Here is an 18,981-nt window from a genome sequence, read left to right on the forward strand (position 1 = left end):
CGCCCTGGGCCGGGGGGCTGGGGGGTCAGGGCCGGGGGCCGGGGGGGGCCGGGGGGCGCACGCCCGGGGCCGGGGGGCTGGGGGTCAGGGCCGGGGGCCGGGGGGGCCCGGGGGGCGCGCACCCTGGGCCGGGGGGGGCGCGGGGGGCCGGGGGGCCCGGGGGGGCGCGCGCCCTGGGCCGGGGGGCTGGGGGTCAGGGCGGGGGGCCGGGGGGGGCCGGGGGGCGCGCGCTGGCCTGGCTCCCCCGCGCCCACCGGCCGCTCGCCCCTAGTGCGGTGGGCAGAGGAGGAACTGGGCCCGGAGAGGAGGCACAGGGACGAGACCGAAAACAGGCTGGTGTTTGGCTGGGGAGGAAGGAGCATTTGTTAGAGAAAACCCCGGTTATGTAACTTTCTAGGCTTGGAATTTGCTGACATCTAGAGGTACGTGTGTTCAATGCCTTTTCTCCCGGCAACATCTTGGGCACAGAAGACAAACCCTTTCCAAACACCTGGTGCGGCCAGCACGTGTGCAAGAGCAAAGCTCCGACGCCGAGAGGAGGAAGCTGACAAGCTGGACAGTGTGTGGCCAGGCGAGGGGATGCCTCCTCCCTACCGCTGCGAAACCGTGTGTTTTAAAGGGCGGGGCAGGTTACTCTAAGTGAATATTACGGAACCAGTCAGGCAGATCCGAGAACATCAAGACTCTCAGAGAACACTGTTTGGTATGTAGATAACAACCATGTCGGTGAAGCGGCAGAAGGTTGCCACGGCTTGGAAATTTGTAAGGGCACCACGTAGGCACGACTAATAGTTAATATACAAAATCATAGAGACATCAGTCTGGACGCGCCGGGGTTCTGCCCTCAGGCAGGGGGAGCCGTGGGAGTTCCCAGACCCTTAGCACTCCAGCCCCCCATCCGTTCTGGCCGAACACAGTTGCTGCCACGAAGTGAGGCACTCTCCAGAGACGCAGCATTATTTATTATCCAAAACGCCTCATGTTGAGTCTAAGCCCACTTTCTCTGTGTTGTTCACCAGGAGCCTAGAATGAATAGTTTACCTCCATGCTGAAGCACACCATTAGTTTTAGCCTTTTTCTTCAATGGCAGCAAGAACTGTTTTAGTAATCCAGAAAAAAGTATAAATAGACCCGGATACAAGGCTAGTTGGGAGAGCAGCTGGATGGAAGGTAAACCTTGCCGGACAAGACCAGTCTGTATTGCACAGTGGCAGCTGAAATTCGGATTAGGTGGAAAGGTGACCCACGATACAGGGTTTACGAGGTTTTTATGTTCCTGGGATTGCTGCCATAAAACACACCATCAAAGCCTCTAGATTTTCCTGTGAAGCATTTTAGGAAAAAAAAAAAAAAAAGAGGGTAGAAAGAAAAGAAATCGGTGTAAAGCTAAGAGAATCTAAGATTACATAGGGAATTAAAATAGTTAGCGGCTGAGTATGGAATAACACTAAACAAAACTTCCTATGCAAGGAGAAAGAATCGTGGCTTCGTCCACTCTGAGCTTTGTCTACCAGAATTGCTCTTCGCAGTCATATTGCTTGCCTGGAATTTTAGCTTTACGTTTTCTAAGACTTTCCCATTTTCCAGACGTGTAGATGACTCTTTGGGCCCCTTCCACTTATACTGCATATTTACAGGGCATCTATCTGAGTCCCCAAAATGGCTGAAAAATAAACCCCCGTCCGAAAGGGAAAAGAAGCACGAAATCCTTGGGAAGGTGGGCGCCGTATTCGCAGAGGCGCGTGCCGGGAAATCCGGCCCCTGCACAGCGTCTCTAGCCCGGGCTTCTCTCGTTGGCATTCCAGCGCAGCGCCTGGCACTCTGCGAGAGCACACACGTCAGAGCGTGAGCGAGAAGTGGAGGGAAGCAGCACCCGTGGAAGGGATCTGTGGTCATGCCCACCTTCTTGGAAATAACCTCTCCAACGGCTGCAGCTGGAAGAGCATAATGAAGTTTTCTTTTTAGCTTTTCCCTTCCTACCCTAATCACAAGTAGGGGAAGTTAATCAAATACTCAAGGTCTACTTGAAAGAGTTCTCATCTTAGAAAAATACCAAAAATTTTTACTTAACACTCAAGCTATCCTGAGTATAATTTTATTTCTTATAAGATTCAAAAAGCACTGCGGGTGTCTTATTATAAGCATTATTTGACAGAGCAGCAAAACAGATTCTTCTTTTGAGATCTTTTTATAAAGTTTCTAGTTGTTTAGATTTATAATTGGGAATGTGCTGTTACTTCCTGATTTAGATTTATTTTATTACCTACTAAACATAGCAAAAGCCACTCATAACATTAATGGTATATAAAGAGTTTCGCGTTTCTTGGGGATGAAAACAATAGAAGTATTATTACTACAGATTTAACATAAGCAATATTTGGTTCCATTTCATTGTTAATAGAAGCAAAATTACAGAATTTTAGTGCTAGATAGGACTTCAGGTAGGTCACTCACATTTTACTATGAAGCTATTTCAAAGCAACTTTCTAGGCATTATTATCCTTTCTGGTTTATCTTCAGAAGCAATCCTATGAAATGCTCCACATATGTGGGTTACAGATTTATGAGTCATGATTCATATCCAATATTTCCGCCATTTCCAGGTGCCGTTCAGGAGACATCTGGGCTGTGAAAGTGAACACTGCTGGGGAGGTGAGGACCACAGAAAGGCCGTGAGGCTGAAGAGAAACACACTGTGGTGATCAGTGGGGCAACGTTGGTTTTCAACATGCATTTTCTAGATGTTAAATTACTTTACCCTATACTCCAAGCAATCGATGGCAAATACATCAAACAACTACACTTATGGCAACTGCAAGGAATATGAAACGTGATTAAAGAGTGTATTATGTTTTTACCACCAGTGGGTGATCCACATTATAATCCTTTGCTTTGTATGTCTTCACTAAGCCTGAAATTGGGTAAGACATTCCATGGCTAGAAAAAAAAAGAAGGCAAGTCCTTATGTTGACACATAGATATCAGGAATTCAGGTTAACGAAACAAAGATACTTTTGTGGAGAGCTCTTCATGGTCTGTTGACCATATAGTTATCTCACAAAGTTATACGTTCTGTTTTTATTGATACGACAATATATGATTATGCGTCGGACATTTCGTGTATTCATGAACAAAACCTCTGAAATGTTCGAATTCAAGTGCTCATAGAATTGTATGCCATTAAAAAGTGTTCATGCAGAGTTTGTTCCCCAAACACATTGATTAACTTGAAGATCTTAAAGAAATCAAGAATTTACTTTGAAGTTTCTTTAATAAGCTTCAGGACATGCGTTTTCCATTTTGCTCTGCGCTGGCGTGGCAGTGAGTTCCTGCCCAGGCTGATGATGTGGGTGGGAGCTTTAGGAGCCAAGATGTGCTGCATGAGACATTCAAGCTTGACCTGCCTCTCATCTGTCCCACCAACAATTGATATATCCTTTCAAATGTTACATACAAATAAAGTTGAATCATAAATTATTTCTGTAATTTGAAAGGTTATCAAGAAAAGGCACCATGGTTTTTATCTGTGGGTTTTTAAAATTTGTTTTAGTGAAAAAGAAACAAAACCCAAACCTCTTTATACCCTCTTGAATTCTTGGTGAACAAATAGCACAATAATATAGTTTAGCAGATGACCTGGAAGGTATATACTGTGAGAAGTTAATGTATTTGTAATTAAAATATTGAAAATGAAATGCTTTGCAATAGTAAAATGGTCTGTACATCTTTTTATGTGGGTTATTGGATGACTTTGGCCTTAATCACCAAGAGATTTATGTTTCACAGAAAGATGAAGTATTTTGGTGAACTGTGTGATTACTTACCTAAAAAAGGTAACTCTTGCCTATTATTCTTCATGAGACAGATCAGAAGCTACTGGTTCTCTGAATTGCTGGGCACTTAGGAACGTACTTTACTTTTCTCAGGCTGCACAGTATTTGGAAATGATTGTGTAGTGTGTTTTCCTGATGTTAAAGAGTTCATGTATCTTCCAAAAGTAACTTTCTAATGATACTGAGTATCTTACCTTGATTTATTTTAACAGTTGTATATATTCTTTGTAAAAATTATGCCAGCTCAGAGCCTGGAGCCTGTTTCAGTCTGTGACTCCCTCTCTCTCTGACCCTCTCCTGCTCATGCTGTCTCTCTCCTAGAAATAAGTAAAACATTAAAAAAAAAATTTAAAAAAAAAGAAAAAAAAATTAGAATGATCCATAATCCTATTTCTTCAAGATAACCATTATAAGTTATTTCTTCCGGTCTTTTTATGCATATCTGTAATTTATGATCATATGTGCATACAGTTTTAAACAGTGCTTTTGTTACCTAATATTCTTTTTAAAAATGATCACTTATTTATTTATTTGGGGTGGGAGAGACAGAAAGAGAGAGAGAGAGTTCCAAGCATGCTCTGTCAGGGAGGGCTCTATCTCATGAATCATGAGATGATGACTCAAGCCGAAATCAAGAATCAGACGCTTAACCCACTGAACCATGCAAGTGTCCCTGAATTGCACATTTTAAATGGGTGAATTTTATAGTGTATGAAATTGTAGTTCCATAAGGCTGTTACAAAAATAAATAAATAAATAAATAAATAAATAAATAAATAAATAAATAAAAATCTAGGGGGCTACCTGGCTGGCTCAATCAGTAGAGCATGTGACTCTTAATCTCAGGGTAATGAGTTTGAGCCTCACATTAGGGATAAAATTTACTTTAAAAAAGTTAAAAAAAATCTATGACTCAACAAATTACATTTGAATTAAGAAAACATTCCGGTACCTAAGTTAAATTTCTTCTTTCTATGGCATATTTAGACCTTACCACCTGTCCTAAATTATAAACATTTTAAAAATAAAAGCAGTAGCTTAGGTGAAGAAATAAAATCTCAGATTTGCTCACCACAGATGAACACCAGCATTTCCAAAGCCAATACCAGCAAAAGCACTTGCCAAGTGCATATTAGACCTTGCTTCAAGATCATCAGGATTTCTTTTTTTTTTTTTTTAAATGTTTTATTTATTTCTAGGAGAGAGAGAGACAGCGTGAGCAGGGGAGGGTCAGAGAGAGAGAGAGGAGTCACAGACTGAAACAGGCTCCAGGCTCTGAGCTGGCAGTCAGCCCAGAGCCCGACGCGGGGCTCGAACCCACGAACCGCGAGATCGTGACCTGAGCGAAAGTCGGACGCTTAACCGACTAAGCCACCCAGGCGCCCCAAGATCATCAGGATTTCTGACAGCCCTGTGGATGATATAAATACCTACAACAACATTGGCATTTCCCACAAAGAAAGAGCTGCCTTAGGGAAAGATCTGGGGAAAAAGATCCTACTCAGTAGGAAGAAAAATTAGGCAACTTATTCAAATGACATCTTGTCTTCTAAACGAAGACTGAAGGGAAACATATTTTCTCATCAATGGTTTTGGGCAAAGGCATAATAAATACGCTGTCAGGCTGCTCCTGTGATGAAAGTGCCAGGGGAAGCAAAGCACTGACCCCTGGACTGTGAGCTGCTCTAGGAAAGTGCCCTGAGACTCATTCTTCTTCTTCATTTGTCAATGACCTTGACGGCAGCTGTGAATGGACTTCAAGTAAACACATACTCAGAATGCACAGGCCAGACGCTTCTCTGAGTCCCTGTTGCCCGGGGCTACCTGCAGGCTAATCACAGCCTGTCCAGCCATCTTTTTTTTTTCTGTGACACTGCCCCAAATAGAACCCTCTGGAGGCCTCTTTCAGTATCTGTGGAAACTACACATGTTATTTTAATATTTATTATCATGGAAGTGGGATGTTATTATAGGACGAGGCTTTGCTGGCTCTAGATGTCCCCAGTGCCACTTTGGAAAAGCAAATTCTCAAAAGCCCCTTTGCAGATTTGCAGATGGAGCTCAACCTTCTTATACACACTTGCTTAGTGACCCTGCCCCAGGGAGGAAGCCCAAAGAGCCACCCCTTGCTTGCTTTTCCCGATTTTCCCAATTTTCCCCGGAGGAAGGGTTCCTGTTACGCGGAGTGCTACAGCCTATTCTCCTCTTTCATTTGGAACAGTTAGGCATTTGTGGCTCCTTTCCAAACCCAGGGTTAGAGCCTTCTTCCTTGTATAACGAGGTGAAATAGCAGGTGATGGGGCTTTAGCTTTTCCCCTGTGCTCTGCTGAGCCTGTCCCTGTCCCACACGCTGGCTGTCATTATCTGGATCTGCACCTACCCGGTGAAACGCTGCCATGCTCCCTGGGTCTCCTGCAATGGCTGTGTCCCTTCCCTCTGCTGTCCTACAAAATGCAGTCTGAGCTCTCTGTCTAGTGCAGCTTCCAGCCAGGGGCCAGAGGAAGCACCATGTTCACATCCAGGTCCAAACTGCTGTGTTCTTCCCTCCATTATGTATAAATACAAAAGTGAGTCTGATTTTGCACAGTTTCTAATGTCTCGGATCAGCTTTCATCTCTAAGTATATCTTTGCTTTCTTAGGAGCCAGTCATGGATACATCATTCATAAATCTTTTGAAATATTTTAGGAAGCTTTTTACATCTCCCGGGACAGACAACTCTACACATTTATTTTGAGTTTATATACACTCAGTTCATAGGAGTTTGCTTCATGGGTTGACTCGGCGTACCTCTGGACAGGGCCTGCTCGGCACAGCCAACACTGCCTCTCTGAGTCTCGTTACTGCTCTCGGTGTAGCCAGCTCTCAAGGCACACCTCCCTTCCCCCCAGCTTTGGTTTTGGGGCTTTGATGAATAATCCCTCCACATGCAGCCTTCATAAATCAGGGGCTCATATTTGGTCCCCTCGCCTTCGCCTTTTCAGACTGAAGGATCCGGGTTTCATCCGCCCTCATGTGCCTCCCTCCCTGCCCTTTGCTTTCTTCCAGAGCTTGCTGGTCTCTGGTGCTTCTTGATGTCCACTGAACTGATCTTTTGATGAACAGACTGGCTCAGGCTATTTCAGGACCTGGCATGCTACATTTTATGTGAGGGCGGAATGTGGCTCTTCTGTTCTGTTTTTCTCCCCTCCTTTTTTCCCCTAAGATTTTATTTTTAACTAATCTCTACACTCACTATGGGATTCAGACTTACAACCCTGAGATCAGAACTCACACGCTCTACTGACTGAGCCAACCAGGCACCCTTTCTTTTTGTTTCCATCTCCCCTGGGACACGTACCTCTTCAGATACTTAGCGACGATCCGTAATGCGTGGGCTGCCCAAATGTCACTGATTGGGTTGCTGCCCTGGTATGCTGGCCGGGCGATGGCATTTGAAGGGCAGGGGCTCCGCATGTGGTAAGGAAGGGCAGTGTAGGACTCCAGGGCATGGCTAACAGGAAATATGGAAAACACACAGATTGAAAGCATCTTCCTCATTTTCCCCTCCATTCAGGTTACAAACTCTCTTGGATATGTTCAATACTAGTTCCACTTAGATGTGCTATGCAGTAGTGATAATCACAATATATTCCACCAGACTCTGGTCTATACTAGTCATTGCTTATTACAGAAATTGGCACAGTGAAGTTTACATTAACAGCACTGTAGTGTTTTTTGACCAGTATGTATTACTGGATTACATATGGCTCCTTTCTAGTACAAATAAATCTTTATGATGTCAAATTTTTAAATATTTGAGTCATGAGGAAAAGCACTAAATCTAAAAAATGATTTTGTTTTAAAATAGATTTACCATTTTATCCCCTGTATTTGATCAAATACCATATTACTCAAGGAGGGTCATAGTTACACGAGCCTCCTATTAAGAGTACACTGCAGTGGTGAGAACACAGACCCCGGTCAGCTGGAAATCCTTCTCTCCACTTTCTTGGCAGGCAACATAATACAGTGAGAGAAGCAGACTGTGGACTTGGGTAGACCTGGGTCTGCCACCTCCTGCTTGTGTGAACTTTATTTGACAGATAGTAACTGATTACGTATGGTGTGACGGTCACTGTGCAAGGGGCAGGGACAGAGAAGTGAGTAAGATGGTCCTTTCTTCATCAAGCTCACAGTGCAGTGGGGGAGGTGGGCATGTGAAATGGAGGGTCTCAGAAAGGATGTTTAGGCCACCCAGTGGGGAGGAGCAAAGAATGGAGTGGTCAGTTGTACTTGAGGAAAGGAATGGGGAAGGTCAACACAGGCTTCATCAAGGGAAGGGTGCTGCAGTGGAACTGGGAGGTAAACTCTCCAAGCCGATAAACAGCTGAGCGTTGGGGACATTCCAGGCCCAAATGTGGCCTTCAGGCAGTAGAAGTGGAGAGCCACTAACAGACCTGTCGGGTGGAAGTGTGTGTGTATGTGTGTGCATGCATGTGTACATGTGATGGGTATATTGCATTGTGAAAAATTGCTGAGGCCAATATGGAGGCCGGACAGAGGACTAGAGAGTGGAAGCCTGGAAACTGATGAGGCAGGCAAGCAGCAACCGTGCAAGCAAGAGCTGGGCAGGTCTGAACCATGGCGGAAGAAGCAATGAGACTCAATGGGAGGGAGCAGACAGGGGCGAGATTCAGGTGGGATCAGTGTGGGAAATACCAGCAGTATGTGGGCACGAGAAGGAAGTTCATAGCAAGTCGTGCTGCTAAGTTAAGGGATTCGGGAGGAGAGGCTGTGAGGTGCGGGTGGGGGGTGGGGTTAGAGAGTTACCAGATTTCATCAAATTTAAGACGCCATAGATTATAAGATACACTACTTAAAGAAAGTATGTAAGAAAACCATACTGTCATGCCACGGATTTTAAGATGGGTTCTGAGTTTAGAGATGTTAGATCACCGAGTCCCCGTCCTGCATAGGCCCTGTGTTTTCATCTAGGAAACGGGACAATGAGAACCGAAGGGGGGGGGCTGTCGTGGGACATTAGCCAACGAATGCTTAGCAAGTGCATCCGGCAAGAAGGCGGTGTCCGTGTCGTCCGCAGACGCGGGAGCTGGGAGACCTCCAGACGGGCGCCCACCAAAGCACGTCGAGGCCGGGGCTGGCGACCACCCGGGCAGGCACGTGCAGGTGTGCGGACGACCAGCCAGTCCCAGCGTGGGTCTGAGGGCTCGGGAAGCAATACCTAAGACAGGGATTTTCAATAGAGGCTATAGGCATGGACACCATTTTTAAAAATTCGGGTAACAATTCTTAAAAAATTAAAAATATGAGATGAGATTCATTCTCCTGAAGAGAGGCAGCAAAAGCAGTGGAAAGAGATTTGGAGTCAGAAACCTGGGTTTTCCGGTGAATCTGAAGCTCCTTCTGGTTTGAAAGAGTCAAGGGTGTGCCTCTCTTCCCAGCTCTGGGTTGAATGATGTCACTGGCTATGGTGGGAATATTATACATCAAAGAAACTGGCCAGTACCAAAAATCGGTGTGTACTTGCTGATTAAATTCCAGAGAGCTGGTTTACTAGCACCCCACCACTGGTTTGGGTCATCATTCTGCAACTTACTATGTATCTTTGGACAAGTCATTTAGTCTGAATTCTCTGTTAGATTAGATCGTGACAATGTAGGGCTTCTATCCTTCATAGCTATTGCAAGGATCCCATTAGAAAATAGTATGTAAAAGCCTTAGAAAAACTGTAAGGTAGAAATTAAGTATTGGCTACTAGTATCTTTAATAATGTCAAAGGATAACGTAATTTAATTTTAAAAAGAGAAGGTACTGTAAACGTGCAGTCTACTATCAATTTATTCTGCTACAAAGGCCTGGGACCTCTGGACCTTATAGGCGTAATGGGAATATTTTGTTACTTTCATTGGGGTAGTGGTTACATGGGTGTATCTATTTGTCAAAATTGATCAAACTGACACTTAACATGTATGCATTTTATTATACAAAAATTGTATCTCAGTGAAAATGATTTAAAAGATAGAAAAGATGTCCAAGAAAGGGAATAATCATTTACCACTGACATGCAGTTACTGAAGCTGGGCCAAAAAGCGGCCACTCAAGATTATGGCATTTCAATATACTTTTGTAAGTAATTCTCAGAAGGAAGTATGTTAGACTGTTTCATATTTTATCTGTATTTGGAAAAAGAAAGAAGACGTGTAGGGGCGCCTGCGTGGCTCAGTTGGCTGAACGTCCTACTTCAGCTCAGGTCATGATCTCATGGTTCGTAGGTTCAAGCCCTGCAATGGGCTTCTGTTGTAAGCAGAGAGCCTACTTCAGATCCTCTGTCTCTCCTCTCTCTGTACCTTCTCTCCTCACACTCTCTTTCTCTCAAAATTAAAATAAAAAATAAAAAATAAAGAAAATAAATGCACATATATACACACATAACCCTTTCCTTAACTCTGTAACTCCTTGATTTTTAAATGTTAAGATTAAAGAAAAGGAGGTGGGGTTGAAAGGTAAGATGGAGAATTTAAAAAAAAAGTTTATGGGCAAATTTCTTACCAGTTTTTACTTTCAAGTGTTCATAGTCAAAGACGGCAACTCCTGTAGTTTCACTCCCAGTTCCTGAGGTGGTTGGGACTTGAACAAAATAATATTATTTTAAATAACGCATCTAAATAAAGGTCAGTGGAGATACTTAATTCAGCCTTGGGAAGCAAGGAGCCAAGTTAGAGAAGGAAGCTTTGCTGTCCCTGTTGCTCACCTGATGTGTGTGTCTGTATTAACAAGCATGCATGCTTTACATGTAGAAGGGTACCTGCATTAACGTGCGTGCAAATAGCATGCCTGTCAGCATTAACATGCATGTTTAATATGTGGATGTGATGGCAGTGTCCGCATTAATATGCACAGATTTAACATGCGTGGTGTCCGTGTCTGCATAACATGTAGGCATCACTAACGTGACTTGCCCTTTGATGAGTATGTGTGGTACTTGTATCTGTATTAACACACATGTATGAAATCAGTGCCTGTGCTGACACGTACGTATGCCCAACATGTACGTACGGCGTCCATTGTCTGTATTAACACGTGTGTATATTTAACCTGTGTGTGTGATATCTGTTTCTGTATAAACAGCGAGGAACTCTGGGAACTCGAGCAACTGAGCTGTAGCAGCTGCAGCCGGGTACTCAGACACAAGCTGCTCAGCACCTCCGGGTAGAAAACTCCTATTCGCTTTCTCTAAAAGACATCTTTATTCCCTCTTGGCAGCAAGCACAGTAATGCTCTGCCTTCGCTGGGCTCCGTGGTTTTGCAGTTCTGTCAAGTTTCTAAACTTGACTAATCACCCCTCTGTGTGATGCTGACACATTTTCACCAGAGGGTTCCATTTTCCAGACATCAATTATGTTGCTCCCTGCTGATTGCTCATTCATGTCAAAGCAGTTCATCTGCCTTCAACTTAACTCCTGTACCATCACAAGGCCCATTCACAGCGGGGGCAGACGGGGGGGGAGGGGGGGTGGTGTGAAGAGAAAGGACAGTGCTTTAGACAGATATTTTCCAGGTACCAGTTAGTGCATTTTAACCATAAAACTTTACACAGTAATATGCTAACAGCCATAAAACGGGAGAGAAGAAAAGACCAAGGTCTGTGTGGGGCAGACAAGCTATTCTGAGTTGGACTTGCTTGTCTGTCCCCAGGACGGCCACAGAGCAGATGTCGCCCAGAGTGACGCAGCCATGCTGGCCACATGTCCCAGGTCAGAGACAAAGCCCCAGGTCAGCTGAAGAGGCATTGTGTGGAAGAAAGGGTTGAGTCAACACCAGAAAAATAATAGCGAATGTTCCCCTTGAACTCCACAGCGGCTGGCACGATGGGACAAAGCAGAGGGGGGTTTCGAAGACACCCTTGCCAATAGAGGGATCTGATAATGTAGAAACGTTAACCTTCCCTCCTCCTCCGTACAGTGACTTCCTAGCATAAATCTGCCCACCCTCCTACACTGACCCAAACTGTCTCTATGTGCACAATACTGAAGATAAGAATTTTAAACGTAAATGGATTGATATCTGTCTGCTCTCCAAACAATGTACTACACTGAAGTGAAGAAATCAGAAAGTTCTGGAAACATACCCTAAAATTCCTGGCTTCTAGCTTTCCTAAGGCCTTTTGCCAACTGCAAAATAAAACAGACAAACAGACAAACAGACGATCTTTACCTGCAGTCAGAGGCTTCAGAGGCACAGATACAGGCTTTCCCATCCCAACGGGGGCATTGACATAATCTAGGAAATCAGACTGCGGGCTGGAGGCATACAGATTAGCAGCTTTACAGGTGTCCATGGTGGAGCAGCCCCCGACAGCAACGTAGGCATCAAAGGCTCCCTTTTTGGCAAACCCAATAGCTTCCATGAAGCTTGGAGAAGGGAAGATAAAAGCCACTATGTCCTATTTTGTCGGAAACAAACTGCCACGCCACTAAACAAGGTTTGGGGCAAACTTGAAGCAGCAACGGTGTGTCCTGGGTTCTACATAAAGTAAAGGACAACCATGAAATAATACCTTTTGTCAGTTGGTTCTACTCTCACGTTATCATACACCTTAAAATTTATGCCCTTCTTCACTAGGGAATCCATAACTGTCTGTACAGGAGGGAGCTGCGAGAGGTTCTTGTCTGTCATCAAGCAAACATTTTTAGCACTCGTGTTTTGTAGGTCCTACGATGATGAAAATAATTTGTGAGTTAGGCTGATTGCCCTGGAACTGTAACAGACGCTCTCTCTCCGGCAAACTCAACATTGCACGTTTTTCAACACAAAGGACACAATTGTTGGCAACCTGCTCTTGTTGTAAAAGACGCAGAACATGTATGGGAGAAGGCTAGGGTCCGTAAGCACTGGCCGTTCCCACTTCCTTTGTCACCCCTGTTCCGTATCTAATATTTGACACGGCCATCTGAAAAGAAAAAAAGAGGTAGGTATCGCATGCGTTAGAGAACTGGCCATTTCATTCTAAAACACTCTGAATGAAATGCATGGTTCCTTACTGTGTAGAGAATAAAGTCTATATTTCTTAGGATGGCCTTCATTATAACTTACGGCTGCTGAACCAGGAGGGGACAGGGATGTAAACAAGTAACCATGTAATTACAGTGCGATAACAATTCATCAGAATTCACTGCTCCTTTGTTTTTGCTTCCAAAGATTACTTGGTTCTCTTTTGGGATTGTTATAAAACTAAAGAAGATGTAACATACAACATATATAAGTTAGAGAGTTTGTAGAACTGGGAATTTGTCCTGTTAAAAAAATTTTTTTGGGGGGGCGCCTGGGTGGCTTAGTCGGTTAAGCGTCCGACTTTCGCTTAGGTCATGATCTCGCGGTTCGTGGGTTTGAGCCCCGCGTCGGGCTCTGTGCTGACTGCCAGCTCGGAGCCTGGAGCCTATTTCAGAGTCTGTGACTCCCTCTCTCTCTGACCCTCCCCTGTCTCTCTCTCTCTCTCCTGAAATAAATAAAAAAATATTAAAAAAAAACCTTTTTAATGTTTATTATTTATTTAGAAAGCATGAGCACGAGCAGGGGAGGGGCAGAGAAGAAGGAGGTAAGAATCCCAAGCAGGCACCGTGCTATCAGCACAGAGCCTCACAAACTGAGAGATCATGACCTGAGCGGAAATTAGGAACCAGATGCTTAACTGATTGAGCCACCCAGGCGCCCTGGGAATTTGTCCTATTTTGATGGCTGAACAAAAGACAGTATTCTAGACATTACTCATGTTATCAGAAGATTTGTATTCCATTACCCCAACAAAGTAGTTTGCTAAATAGGGTCTGATCAAGTAATGGGATTAGGGAACATCAATTAATAGCAATGAGATAATAACACATTAACAAAATACTGCAGTACTTTTTTCAAGTCATTCCTAAAAGAAAAAATGGACTGATTATATTTACCTCAAAGGCATAATCTGTTGTTTTCCCAGAAGGTGCAAGTCCAGGAGCTAGAAATGTAGAAAACAGCATCAGTGTAGGCCTCAGAAACAAAGCAAAAATGTTGTTATTTGATAGTAAATTGGTATTTCAGCAGTGAACACAAGCATCTCCCTTAAGAAGCCTTACCTAGAGCACATTTTCAGGTTTCACATAAAATTGAAATTAAAACCTGCATTTTAAGAGACCGTAATGCTAACTTGATGCTGATTGTGTGAAAATAGTTATTTAAAATATTTTCTTCACCGAAGGTAAAATATTCTTTGAAACAACGTATAAAAACCCTCTAGAAAAGAAAAACTCTCTAGACGCTAGAGTTGGGTGGCTGTTAGAGAACAACTATTAGTAAATTCATTAATAATTAGAGTCTCGCTTATGCTTCTTATAACAGCCGTGACCACTTGTTCGAATTAAATTTTTTTCCATGGAAAAAGTGATCACCCCTGCAAGATATTTACATTTTTTCAAGTTAAGGCATGTAAAACTTTTAGTTTTCTTTGTGAAACTTCATAATTTTTTATAAACTGATAGATATTTCTTTATAATCTATCAGGTTTGGGTTATGGCAGAAATGATTTCCTGTTGCATTAGAACACGAAGGCTCCACTTAATGAGTTTTACTCTTGTTTTAATCCACTTATTTTTGTCACTCCTGGGTAGGCATAAGATTGAAAAGCAAATCTGCACAACAATTTCACTACTTTTTTTTTTTTAAGGAAAAGCGACCACAACTAGACAGCAATCTACCTTTGGCTTCTTGAGAACAAGGGTATCCTTAATTAAAATTCAAGTTTCTTAGATCCTCATCAACTTTAAAGAAATAACCTATTACTCTTGCTACTGAAGTTTAGAAAAAGACCTAAATCGAATCCTAGAAAACAGTGAGGTTATCTTTCTTTAAATGATTAATTTTACTCCCCCAAATAGGAAACTATTAATTCCTTATTGAAATCGACTAAGAATTGGAAAGCACCAGCTTGAAGACAAAATTCTGCGCATGTCCACGAGGACCTAAAAGGCTGGGCACGCTTCCCCTAGTCCACGGTCCTTGTCGAGGTCCCTGTGGGCAACGCCGGTGTCAGAAAAAAGCCCTCAGTTAGTGGGTCTACCTGCCCTGCTCCCCAACAGCCTTCTCGGCGGGCTCTGCTTAGCGCCCTGTGAGGGCAGGCCCTCTCCTTTCCATTCTCAGGGCGCCCTTTCGATTTGACCTTTCCTTCCACGAGGTGAAATTAGTTTTTGGGTCAGTAATTCACGTGCTGCCGTTCTGAGGATCCCTGAGGCTACAGTGAGCTTCCTGCTGTTCCGTGGACAATGGAGTTGGTAAGGATTAAGCCGTTTGTGGGAACTGAAACTTCAGTCATTATTTTTAATTATTAAGAAATAGAATGTTAGTTTTACCCAAATGATGGAAACAAGTGTTTTCCTTCTAGGAACTGCTTTGTTCTGTAGCCTCTTTCTTTTTTGAGATAAATTCAAACCTTCCAAAGATTTCATCTTAATTCTGTTTGATTGACTCAGACAATATTAAAATCTTATCTTGAAGAAAAGCTTTTCTCTTATACAAATCTTATTGGTAGCTTTGGCGAAGAACTCTATTTGGAATAGAAAAAACAGCATAAATAGTATTAAATATATCCTTAAGCCAAACATATAATTGGTAGCATGCATTCAGCTACCATCATATAATTAGAACTACATAAGACCACTGCACGTGAAAAGGCAGCCATTTCAACTTTCTTCTCATGTCCCTTGATTTTCTTGATTTATCCTCTGCCCAAACGTAATATGAGTGTCAAAGGGTGGGGGTTGGGGGGAATTGGAAATGTTGGCCAGTTTGAAAACACAAAATATATGATTACCTTGGGAGTAAGTATGAGAATGAGTAGGGCACTGGCATCTAGGGAAAAGAAAAAAAAGTGAAAGTAGAAAACCAAGAGAAGAAGCTTTAATGTAACCCCACTACATTCTAGTCTTTAAAGAAATTTTTTTAAACATTTATGTATTTTTGAGAGACAGCGAGACAGAGCACGAGTGGGGGAGGGGCAGAGAGAGAGGGAGACAGGAACCGGAAGTAGGCTCCAGAGCCACACGGGGCTTGAACTCGCAGACCACGAGTTCACGACGTGAGCCGAAGTCAGGCGCTTAGCCGACCGAGCCTCCCAGGTGCTCCTACATTCTAGTCTTAAGATGCTGCCAAAACACTGGCTGTGGGCAAACACTACGTAGCAAAACCCAGAAATCATCGTGGACAAAAAAGCTGACCCAGGGTTTTTCCATTGTTGCCGGATTGTTCTTTCAAGGGTTCGAAGTGTTACTTAATAAATGTGTGCGGGGAGCTGAGCTAAGCCCTCCGGAGATACGAGTCAGTTTGAGACGGGGTCTCAGCGCTCTGTGAGTCCCAGCTCTTTTACTAGGTTAGGGGCTTTGATCAAATTGACTACTCCGGTCAGTTGAGTGGGGTAACTACTCCCTGTGCCTCCCCTCCCGTCCCCCTGCCCCTGGGAACTTGAACTTGTATTTCCCCATTGGCTTCAGTGCGTTTAACTTTCTCGCAGCTGGCTCTGGGCCGCTCCTGGGAGAGGCCCTCACTTGCCTGCAGGCCGGCCGGTCACCACCCCAGGCCTCCACCCGGTCCCGCGGCTCCAGGTGCCCCGTGTGTCGCCCCCTCCCTGGCGCCTCAAGTGGGCTCGGGCCCGTCACTCTCTCCTCCCCAAGCCCTGAGCTGGTCCCAGGTCCCAGCCCGCTTTGCCCCCTCGGCTCCAAGTCCCTGCCCGGTCCTGGTCGCCGCCTGTCTCCGGGACAGCCCCCGTCCCTCCTGTTCGCTATGCTTTCTCCTGCGGGGGGGGCTTGTCAGAGTGGGGTCCCGACGGGTACGTGAGCGCCTAGCCCGCCCCCAACGGCCTCCTCCCCCTGAAAACCTGGGGTGAAGACCTCTGAGGGGGCAGGTGGGGAAGGAGGGAAAAGCGCCGACCGGCGACCCAGGCCTCACGGCCGCACCGAGCGGCGAGAGCGCCGCCGCGGGCAAGCCCGCCACCTCCCGGGCAAGGCTGAGAACGGCCGCCGCGGGCGCGTCGCGGGGGTGAGCGCCTCCGGCCGCGGGAGGCGCAGCGGGCGAGGCCAAGGCCTTGTCCTCCAAGGGTGGCTTCACCCTCTCCGAGGGCAGGGAAGAAAATACGCAAGCTCACAACTTGCCAGAGCGCGGGACCGTGGGAGCACGTGCCTTGCACCCGTCCCCACCTCCTACTTCCCGTTTCTAAGGCTCCGGCGCTACCTCGGTGGGTCCTTCCTACCTCTTTCCTCCCCGCTTCCCTTCTTGGGAGGGCCATCTGTTTATTTTTTTTTTATGTTTTATTTATTTCTAGGAGAGAGAGAGAGACAGCGTGAGCAGGGGAGGGTCAGAGAGAGAGGGAGTCACAGACTGAAGCAGGCTCCAGGCTCCGAGCCGGCAGTCAGCACAGAGCCCGACGCGGGGCTCGAACCCACGAACCGCGAGATCATGACCTGAGCGAAAGTCGGACGCTCAACCGACTGAGCCACCCAGGCGCCCCTGTTTATTTTTTTTACAAATAGTTTATTGTCAAGTTGGTTTCCACATAACACCCAGTGCTCATCCCCCAAGTGCCCCCCTCCGTGCCCCTCCCCCTCCCCACACCCCCATCCGCCCTCAGTTTGTACTCGGCATTCAGGGTCTCTCGTGGTTTGCCCCCCCCTCCCCCCCCCCGTTTAGTATCTCCTGGCCGCCTTGTCACGGTGCTTGGGCGTTCCATGCTCAAAGGCCTCAACCGGCCTGTCCCCGCCGGCTCGCTCACCCCGGGCGCTCCCGGCGCGTCCCACACACCGCTTGGCGCCCGAGGCGCGGCTGCCGTTTGAACAAGCCCCAGCCTTCCGGCTGTGCCGTCGCCTAGACCCCGGCACCTCGCTCCCCGCGGCGCGCACCGGGGCCGTGCTCTCTCTCCGACGGCGGGAAACGCTCGGTGGCGTCGGGACCCCCTGCTCACCCCGGCTTCCGCTAATTAGTCTTTCCGCAGCCCTGTTCCACCCTGCCCGTCCCTTAGCTGCTGGGCTCCGCCCTCCCCTCCATAGCAAAGCGCACACCGAGGCCTCACCTTTCTCTCCCCAAGCCCACCCGCCTCCCCTGGGCCGTCTGCCCGCGTCCGGTTTCGGCGTCGCCTCTCACCACGGGGCCCCCAGCAGGCTTCTCCTGGCTGCGCCTCTGCCACGCCGCGGGCAGGGGCTCATCTCCAGGGACGTCACTCCCGCGTCTAAACGGACTTTGATGCCCCCCCGCCCCCCCGTTTTCAGACCTGGCCCCCCGGCCGTGCTCACCGGCCCAGCTAATCTCTCTCGCCGGGCTTCCCATCTCGCTCCAGCCCTGGCGCCCCCGGAAAACGTGTTGGTTTCCGCGAATGGGCCACACATTCTCTTTCTTGCCTCCAGAACTGAACTCCGTCCGTGCTGTTTCCTCTGCCTGGAACCCATCTCCCTCTCTCCTTCTGGGTACTCAGTGTCCTTTCTAGCGTCAGTCACATGTCACCTCCCCTGGGCAGTCTTCCCGGGGCCGGGGGTCCCAGGTGGGACTCTCTCTCTGAGGCCTGCACGCCCGCCCCCCTCCCCGGAAGGACCGTGACCACGTCGCACTGCTGGCATCATTCTCCCGTTGCCATCTGTGTCTCTGTTGTCAATTTTGTGGTTGCAGGAGAAGGTCTCCCCTCGATCGCAACTTCATCTGCAGCGACTGTCGCTGGACCAGGCACAGAGTAATACTCACCCAAGAAACACTGACTGAAGGCACGAGGAGGTGAGGAAATAAAGAAATGCAGGCATTTAAAATCCTCTGAGCTTCTCTCTTTTCCTGCGAGTTCCCTCACCTTCTCAGGATAGTCTGACCGCTGGGCTTCTCTCCCGCCCTGAGAGGCGGAGGAAATCACAGTTACAGTTAGAGCAAGGCTCCCAGCACCCCCCCCTCCCCCCGGCTCTGGCCCAATTACCCTGGCCTTCGTCCTTGGATCACTGGCCACGGCAAACTGGCTGAGCTTTCAGCAAAGGTCAGCCCCTCTCCTGGGGACTCTCGGCCGCCCTCACTTACTCAAGGACATCACTGCGTCATCCCTCTCCTGCGTCATCCCAGCTTTCCTCCCAATAGACCTCATCCACCAGCATAAA

The 18,981-nt window shown here is 46.5% G+C and overlaps 1 protein-coding gene across 1 annotated transcript in view; it reads right to left on the reverse strand.

Moving 5' to 3' along the window:
• ADHFE1 (alcohol dehydrogenase iron containing 1) overlaps positions 1 to 17,476 on the reverse strand; it is a 26,864-nt gene extending 9,388 nt beyond the window's left edge. Inside the window, 16 exon segments of the mRNA XM_039247008.1 lie at positions 2,584 to 2,678; positions 2,859 to 2,937; positions 4,906 to 4,995; positions 5,900 to 5,902; positions 7,167 to 7,325; positions 8,952 to 9,000; positions 9,003 to 9,056; positions 10,385 to 10,462; positions 12,050 to 12,246; positions 12,393 to 12,547; positions 12,732 to 12,785; positions 13,783 to 13,829; positions 15,678 to 15,715; positions 15,970 to 16,036; positions 16,816 to 16,969; positions 17,471 to 17,476. Of these exon segments, the coding sequence (XP_039102939.1) occupies positions 2,584 to 2,678; positions 2,859 to 2,937; positions 4,906 to 4,995; positions 5,900 to 5,902; positions 7,167 to 7,325; positions 8,952 to 9,000; positions 9,003 to 9,056; positions 10,385 to 10,462; positions 12,050 to 12,246; positions 12,393 to 12,547; positions 12,732 to 12,785; positions 13,783 to 13,829; positions 15,678 to 15,715; positions 15,970 to 16,036; positions 16,816 to 16,969; positions 17,471 to 17,476 (1,325 nt within the window).
• Positions 17,477 to 18,981: the final 1,505 nt, after the last annotated feature.

Source organism: Hyaena hyaena, unplaced genomic scaffold (genome assembly GCF_003009895.1).
Source record: "Hyaena hyaena isolate Hyena2069 unplaced genomic scaffold, ASM300989v1 scaffold_287, whole genome shotgun sequence".
Classification (NCBI taxonomy): Eukaryota; Metazoa; Chordata; class Mammalia; order Carnivora; family Hyaenidae; genus Hyaena; species Hyaena hyaena.